The sequence below is a fragment of the Mesoplodon mirus genome, assembly GCF_964341445.2.
Source record: "Mesoplodon mirus genome assembly, contig: SUPER_14_unloc_6, whole genome shotgun sequence".
NCBI classification, from domain to species: Eukaryota; Metazoa; Chordata; class Mammalia; order Artiodactyla; family Ziphiidae; genus Mesoplodon; species Mesoplodon mirus.
In genome coordinates this window covers 515,824-524,791 of record NW_028295694.1, presented here as the reverse complement: position 1 = coordinate 524,791, position 8,968 = coordinate 515,824, and the positions used below count along the sequence as shown (strand labels likewise).

General features: G+C 47.6%; 1 protein-coding gene across 1 annotated transcript; it reads left to right on the top strand.

Moving 5' to 3' along the window:
- Positions 1 to 393: 393 nt before the first annotated feature.
- LOC309816171 (protein FAM170A-like) lies at positions 394 to 4,682 on the top strand (the record flags this gene model as incomplete). Its single annotated transcript, XM_082646825.1, has 3 exons — positions 394 to 718; positions 3,094 to 3,234; positions 4,015 to 4,682. Coding segments are annotated over exons 1-3 (879 nt in total), but the record flags the coding sequence as incomplete, so codon positions are not given.
- Between the last annotated feature and the right edge of the window lie 4,286 nt (positions 4,683 to 8,968).

The following is an 8,968-nucleotide window of genomic DNA, read 5'->3' as shown; positions in this document are numbered from 1 at the left end:
ACAATCAAATGCAGTACCTTGGAAAGAGATGGGGAAAAAATGAAGAAATCAATTATATAGTTCCTCATCTTTAAGTACAGAAATAGCCGTGACAAAATTACACGTATTGAGGGAAAATTGAAGTGCAGAGTTTAAAATGTCAATAATCCACAGGGAAACTGGAGACCATTTAAAATATTCATATTAAATCTCTCTAGAAAAGACATTAAAAGATGTCCAATCAAAATGTGAATTTTATAATAGACATGGTATGATACAATTTATAATAGATATGGTAGGAACCTTTCCCTTTCACGGGAAAGCATCGGCTGGGAAAAAGGAATTGTTCTTGAAAATGGGGCCTGTGCTACTGCAGACACTGTGCTCAACCTAGGTCCACCGAATGCACTGATGTCAGCACTGAGGTCACAGAATTCCGCTGTGCGCCTGGCAACCTTGCAAACATAACAGCCCTGGTGAGCACTAGGCAGTACTGTTGGTTCACTAAGTGGTACAAGTTTTTCAGTCATTTAGGAGACTTGACTATTTTTGTTTGTATTGAATCATTTCAACGGATTGCCCAAGAGCCAAGAAGGGCCAACCTGTAGGGAAGAGGAGGAGTTGGACATCTCTTGAGGCATCTTCTAAGGGAGACTTCTAGTTGGTACGATGGAACGGCGACAAAAGAGGAAACATCTGGAAAATGAAGAGTCCCAGGAAACTGCCGAGAACGGAGGAGGTATGTGGGGGGCAACTTGTCTGGGGCACATGGGTTTCTGCCAATCTGAACCTTCTCTAGGAAGCGGGGGACTGAGAACGTGTCACCTGTGAAGCAGGGAGCGAGAGACCTTGTCTCACTGATGCTGCCGTATCTATCTGGAGGGCCCCTGTGGTGTGAGACGGCACAGAACGGCCAGATGCCCCCTGGGAGATGGGAGGTCAGCTCCGCTGGTCTGAGGACTCTCTCCTGGGGCAGCCGGGCCTGGAGCTTTGTCGGACTCACAGCAGGCTGTATCCTGCTTGCACAGACCTAGAGGTGCAGCTTTTCTCAGTCCCCGATTTCTCTCTTATGCTCTTGGATCTTTCCCTGGGGTCATGAGGTGGGGGATGTGAAGGATGCAAGGATGCTGAGAGAGACCCATGAGTTGCTTGGCCTCTTTTACCAAAGTGGAAAGAGAAGCCCCATGAGTTGAAGGCCCTGTTGAAAAATATCTTGACAAGTGGAATGCACTTTGAAAGAAGATTGTTTGTCTAGGGATGGTGTCATATTGAAAGCAAGGAGGATTTATTCCTTCAACAGGAAGAATTTCCCAAAGGAGATCAAGGGAAGGGAAGGGTTTTCCAGAGACTGAGACCGCGTGAGCAGGGGTGAGAAATGGCCTCAGGGTTCTGCGGGGAGCTCTGAGAGCCACGGGCCACGTGGTGCCTGCGTGCATTAAATGTAGGCGAGTAGCTTGCCCTGGGAGAGGGTTGGTCACCCCAGAGCTCCAGCTAGAGGCCTCTGCCCCAGATTAGAGCCCAGTAGCTCCTACCAGGCCCAGGGCCCTGGAGACTGTAGGATGGGCCCTGGGAATGGAGCTCTAGACAGCAGGCAGATTTCCAGGCAGTGGCTGGGACAGGCTGGGGAAGGCAATGACTGCCCCTGACCATTCAGAATATTTTGCTCTATGTTCCTGTGTGTGTGTGTGTGTGTGAGTGTGTGTGTGTGTGTGTGTGTGTGTGTGTGTGTGTGTGTGGTAGTGTAGAGAAGAGCGAGATGAATGGGGTTAGAGTGCTTACCAGATATAAACGCTGCGTGGTAAAGTTCTTGTCACCCTGCCTGGACCTGGCTGACACTCGGTGTACGTAAGAGTGTATACAGAATTCTTGTTAGGGGTGTTTTATGAGACAGTAACTCATACACCCATGTACACTCTGATGCAGCAAAAATATCACACACCCCACATATAACTTCCTTAGTAAACCACACACAGCACATGGAGGTATATACACGGATCCCTCCTGTACTACGTTCTCATACAACCCACCTGTATCACAATCCTCTCCTCCAACACCAAACGCTGGAGATGAGATATGTATATAGACACACACACTATATATATAGGACACACACACACACACACACACACTATATATATATATATATATATATATATATGTATCTCCACAACTCTCGCACAAACACAGCTAACTTCAGCCATCGCTAAATACCTCTGTAAGAACCAGTCACGTGTCATACACACCACACTTGTAACACATTCTTGAGTAATGCCAGACCCGCTTTGTACAAACCACAGTAAACCACAGTCTCAGTAACCCATGTCAGGATTGCCAGAGAAAATATGGGCTAGCCAGTTCAATTTGAATTCCAGATAAAGAACAAGTAATTTTTCAATATCAGTATGTCCCAAATATTGTATGGGCCATACTTACACTAAAACTAAGTAAGAACAAATACTGCATGGGAATACTTACACTAAAAAATTATTCTGGGTTTATCTGAAACTGAAATTTAACTGGGTGCCTTGTATTCTTGTTCGCTATGTCTGGCAACCCTTATATACTTACCACCAGCTGATGTATTATATATTTATTGTAGTTTTGTTTAGTGTGTGTCTTCCCCTACTAGAATGTGCAGCGTTACCAAAGACTACAACAATGGAAGAGTGCCGGATACACAGGAGCAGCTGCTTACTGAATCTTGGTGAATGAATGAATGAACACGCACCATAAATACAAGCCACACCATGTAATGAGGAAAAGTTACATGTCCCAGAATTCCTGACTTGTGAACAGAAAAAATGCACATAAAGGCCACAGACACAGATAGACACATCTGCACTGTGCTCCCCATGCCAACCCCACACTTACCACAGACTTAACTGATACACATCACTCACTCTTCCCACACACTCACAGTCACCACCGAGGCCTACATTACCAACTAGACAGTGAGAGAATAAGTATTGATTGGAATTAAATCCTGGAGGATCCACTGGGAACCACACTCTCAAATGTGTGTATTCACTGCACCTGACACGTGTCACACACTCAGTAAATATTTGTGGACAGAGGACTGATGAACCCACCCTGAGCCTTTCATTCCTCCCTCAGGAATCTCGAAGTCACAAGAGGATCCCCCTCGGCTTGGATCCACTGTGGTGGCCCAAGGCTGCAGCCCAGGGGCAGTGGAGGTCTCCTCTGCCCCTAAATACTTCTTCTGTACTTCTACTCCGCGCAAGCTCAGCTACACTGGTAAGGGCGCGGGGCTCCTCAGGTGAGGGGTGCTTGGCTGTGAGGCAGGAGGCACACAGATCCCAGGGAGGCTGAGAGGAAATCCAGAGTCATCAGAGGTGATGAGGGCTCTGTGGAGGAGCCTGGGCAGGATGGCTGAGCTGTTCCGAGGGCGTGGATGCCAGCTGAGTCTGGGGGTGTGTGTGTGAATACTGCTACTACCATGGTGGGGAAGTCAAGGATCAGGGGCTGGAAAGGTCTGGGCTTGAGGTGGAGGGAAGAGGGACCAGATTAAGCATCTTCAGAGGAAAATGTAGGCTTTGTCTTTGCCTTTGCTTCCAGAGAAGGACAGAGTTCTGCATCATACACCTCCAGCCTGAGAGCAGGACCATCCAGCTCAGGTCCACACAGCTCACACATACATCTGCCCTCCAGGCACAGCCCTTCTCACAGCACACATAAACCCCAAGCACCACAGCCCCATTCCACAAGGAATGCACCACCGATATTACCAAAATCACACTCCTTGTCATACACGCATCCAGCCGCATCCCTCACATACCACAGCCCTCACCACCATACTCCACACCCCTGTATACAGACACCGCTCCAGTATCCCCCCCACGCACATGAAAAGCCCACAGATGACACCAGATACACCGCTCCATCCTACGGCCAACAGACACCAAGCTCACGACATAGCTACGTCATGCAAATGTCCCTCTCTCGTCTACCACACCTGCTCCCTCAGCTTCCGGCACGGCCCATGCATGTTATTATGGTTTTAATTTCCTTTTTCAGCAATGCGGAGATTTCGAGACACTGCCTGGCCTACAGCACCCCTAGCCCAGGTTCAGGAAGAAGGGGAGACTGCTCCCCCATCACACTGTGTCTCCTCCTCACTCTCTTCACCCTGTAAGGACTATCTGCACCCAGACAAAGAGGAAAGGGGCATGAAAATATACTACATGCAGGTACAAGTGAACAAGGGTGTTGCTGTCTCCTGGAAGACAAAGAAACACTTGGAGTTGCCTGAAAAGCAGCTGACGATAGAAGAAGTGACCCTTCCTGAGGATGCGTGCACAGTAGGCACTTGCCCTTCTGATGTGTTCACCGAAAGCCTCCTGTCAGACAGTGAGCCCACTGGGGAGGAGAAAGAGTATGAGGAAAGGGCAGAGCCAGGCAGCCCATCAGGGTCACCTGCCGTCGAGGAGAGACCCAGGGCCAAGACACCGGACTGGATGGTGACCATGGAGACCGGCTTCAGGTGCATGGCCTGCTGCCGGGTCTTCCCCACCTTGGAGATCCTCCAGCAGCACGTGAAGGGCGGCGTCCTGCAGGGCTTCAGCTGCCGTGTCTTTCATCTCAACATGGCCCAGTGGATGGGCAATGTGGAATCCGAGAGCACCCCTGAGGAGGAGGAGGAGGAGGAGGAGGAGGAAGAGAAGCAAGAAGAAAAGGAGAATGAGGGAGAGCAGCCCACGGGGGAAGGCCCCAGCCCAAAGAGACCCCGCAGGCAGGGTCTTTTCTCTCCTTTGAGTTCCAAACAGCAACTGAGATTCACGGGACAGAAGATCCTGGAAGACGGTGTGGCCGTCCCTTGGAAGAGGTAAGGCTTGAGGCTGGCAGTCTTCTGAGCCTATGTCACGAGGGCCCAGAGGAGTCTAAGGGAAGGGACCACACACATGTGCTGGTTTACCTAATGGCTCTGCAGTTGCATCAAATGGGACACACCCAGCACTAACAAAGGCATTGACCTCTGTTGACGTAAACAAGAAGGTGGAGCCTTTTCCTAGGAGTTTTCTCAGGGTCTGCACGATGGACCTCAACTCTTAGAGGACGTACTGCCAGCAGCTCCTTCTCGGCAGAGAGAGCCAGGAGTGGTCTCAAGAGAGGACAGGGGCCCTTGCAGGACCAGAACTTTGAGGTCTGAGAGCCTTGGGCCTGAGCCGAGATCTCACCCGGACCACTGGACCTAGCCTTCTGTGACAAAGGGGAATATGAAAGAGAGTCACGTGGAAATGAGGTCCCCCGAGATATGGAAATGTTCCAGAACCTTCGTTGCGTGGTAGTTGATCTGGAGCCAAGCTCACTGTGGTGTGTGTGGCTCTGAGCATTAAGGCAATGCTGGAGGGTAACCCTGACCAGCAGAGCTTGGAGTGCTTCTTGTCTCTTCCTGTCCTACCTCATTTGTTTTATCCCTTCCAGGGAGAAGAAAGGACCCTCGGGAGAGTAGCAGACAGAATGCCGTGGTCTGAAGGAGGATGAAGGGACCGGCACTCAGTCTAACATCATATGACAATAGAAGCGTCCTATGCAATAAAGGGCATTTTCCAAACCTTTCCTGGAGCTTTTATTTAATGACATTTTTCTATCTATGCATCTATCTGTCATCTACATCTGTATCTTTCAAGGTTTGTGAACAAGCTTTCACATAAGCACTAGAGACGTCCGCCAGCATTTTCCAGAAGAGGCCTGCAAATTGCTGGGGACTCCTCACAAATAGGGAACGGCCACAACCCCTGCCACACAGACTATGCGCGTGGCCCTCCTGACGTACTCCCACTCTCTCTCTGAATTTCCCAACGTCTGAGATGAGGGTGCTGGCTGGAGGCAATGATCACGTGCAGGCTGAATCTTCTCCAGATTCTGATTCTCTTCCTGGGCATATCGTCCTCAAGCACAGTCTCCATGTCCCTGGCCACACTGATCTCTCTCCTTCAGTCCTTCCCTCCCTCCCTCTCCTGCCTCCCAGTGCAGAGAATACTTTTTTGCATTTGAGACGACATTTATTTTTGGTTCACAGAATTCTCACCTGTTCTACTGTGGCCTCCGTTGTGAACATTCCAAAGTTGAGACTTTTCTGGTTTTCTCCCTCATTTCTGCTGAGTCTTTACCTTCCTAATGCAGTGAACTCACAGTGCCTAGCTGACTGGATGGGGAAAAAGATCCAGGGAGCAAAGAGAAATAATAAAAGAATATATCCGTTAATTTTTCATAGTGTTATCCAACTACATATTTTTAAAATTTTGGAATAATATTAGGAATCTTCTCTTTCTAAAAAACTGAATTATCGGGCTTCCCTGGTGGAGCAGTGGTTACGAATATGCCTGCGAATGCAGGGGACATGGGTTCGAGCCCTGTTCTGGGAAGATCCCACGTGCCACGGAGTAACTAAGCCCGCGCACCACAACTACTGAGACTGCACTCTAGAGCCCGTGCCACATCTACCGAGCCCACGTGCCACAACTACGGAAGCCTGCGTGCCTAGAGCCCATGCTCCGCAACAAGAGAAGCCACTGCAATGAGAAGCCCGTGCACCACAGCCAAGAGGAGCCCCCGCTCACTGCAACTAGAGAACGCCCGCTAGCAGCAACAAAGACCCAATGCAGCCCCAAATAAATTAATTAATTTTAAAAAATTGAATTAGTTTCAAGGGTACAATGTATAAAAGTACAATAAAAGCCCCCCTTCATAACCCCCCAACCCCACTCTCAAGATGGAATAGATATGCTGTGATACAATTTATAGTCGTAGTACTCCTCCTCCTCCCACCACATCCGAAATCCTCTGAGCCCGGTGCAGCAGCTTCCTTTCACAATGCTAGGACCCGCCACAAGACACATGATAATCCCTTTGGACATTTCAAGGAGCGGCACCAAGGGAACAGTACCGGGGAAATGCCACTGACAGCTCAGAATATCCATGGCATTTCTAGAGCCTCGGCACTGCTCTCGCTCTGGGAATGAAGGTCCAAAAAGCACATCGGAGAATGTTCATAGTTGTAAACAAGCTCCACCTTTGAAACACAATCTACATAGAACCACATATACAAGCCTGCACGATGGATGAAGCCAAGGTCTCCTCCATGATTTCCCTTCTGACCACCTTATTGTCTCCTCAACCATAAAAGGTGAACTTGAAACTCAGGACCTTGCCTTGTCACCAGAAACATCCAAGCTTGGATCAGTCTTTCTAAGACCAGATACTTGCTCTCTGAACTATTAGAGACTTGTCACATACACACAGGTAGAACAGGATTATTTCTATCTACCTGGGGACCTGGAGTCTTTCACATTGCTCCTGTTAAAACTCTCACAACAGCAAAACTTTACCTACAAAGGGTTCAAGCTATGACACTCCCAACTTCCACAAACCTCCTCAGCTCTTGTGAGTCACATGCAGCCAATTCCAGGAATTGGAAACATGGTTGTGAGGATGAAACTGACTTTGGGGCTCCCCTTGGATATGGTCTTCCAGACTTACCAAAAGGCCATTAAGAGGAAGGTTTACCCCACCTCAGGGAAACCCGAGGCAGTACTTGCAGTCAAGGGCTGGCCATGGCTTCTGAGCTACATCCAAAAAGAATTTCATACTGTACCTGGATCTGCTGAAGCCATTTCTGACTGTCGGAGAGCCAGCATGTACCGCTCCTCAACTGCCTCCATTGTGGATCATCAGTAGGGCTGTCAGATTTAGTACATAAAAATACAGGATACCCAGTTAAACTTGAACTTCACATGAATAATAAGTCATTATTTTTAGTATAAGTAGATCCTATGAACTATTTGGGGCATACTTATCTTCAAAATGTACTCGTTGTTTTCCAAACATTCATATTTAACTAAACAGCCTATATTTTATCTGTCAACCCTACTCAGCAGAAATGATGGAGGCTCATAGAGATCCAGGAGACGCCTCGGCGCCTCCTCAGCTTTTATTTCTACGTCCTGGACAGCGAGCACGAACCTTCCACTCCGTCATTGGCTAGAATGGAGGATATTCTCTGTTTTAGAGCTTTTTCTACTTGTCATTGTTATTATCTTCCTTATTTTAAAGAGATGTTTATTTTTTCCCAAACTTAATAGCTCATCCAAAAGTATTTCAAAGTTCATTAGACAAGGGAAAAACAACATGGTTCTGAAAAGTGAAGGAAACCGCCTGGTGTTTAGTAAAGAAGTAGTAGGGAGATTGAAAAAGCCAAACTTAATAAGCAGATCTCTCCAAGGGTATTTTCAGAGCTTGATACCCTCCCACACCCTGAAAATATTATTACATCAAGAATGTAGAACTGCTAACCAAATGTAAGGCTCCCATATGATTCTATCAAACTGAGGATGCTTCTTTACTAAGCAGTGAGCACACTTGCTGCCCCAGGGACCTTGGCAGTTGCAACGTAGGGCTCTTCCCTTTGGGATGGAAACAGCAAGTTTTCCTGTGGTCTACACGCTGGCCCCAAAAATACTACACTCCCAATACTTGTCAACTTTAAGTATTTTCCTACATATCTCCATTTTTCTGTTACTATTTGGACTACATCCTAGACTTGACACTACATAAATTGCATTCAAGAAGCTATTTTTAAAAGTTGGTAGGAAACCTTAAATCTATGGCTTGCAGTCCCTGGCTTACTTTCATCCAGGTGCATAAGGGTTTTCAAAAGTAGTCAGGTTAGTTACCCCGTATCACAGCCCCACGCTTGTGTCACAGATATAAAAATGGAACATGATATTTAAGGTTTTAGTTGCCAAATCATCAAGCCTCCCAGACAGAGGCAATAGAGCAAAATGATTACAGAGGCATGGATTTTGATTTGCTCCAGCGTCTTGGGCAAGTCACTTGGCCTCTGTATTTATTTGTACTTATCTGCACTTATCTGTCACTTGGGGGTCATAATTGTACCTGGTCCATGGGTACGCTGTACAAATGATCTGTAAAGTAGTTACAAGAAACCGACACAGAGTAAGCACTCCAC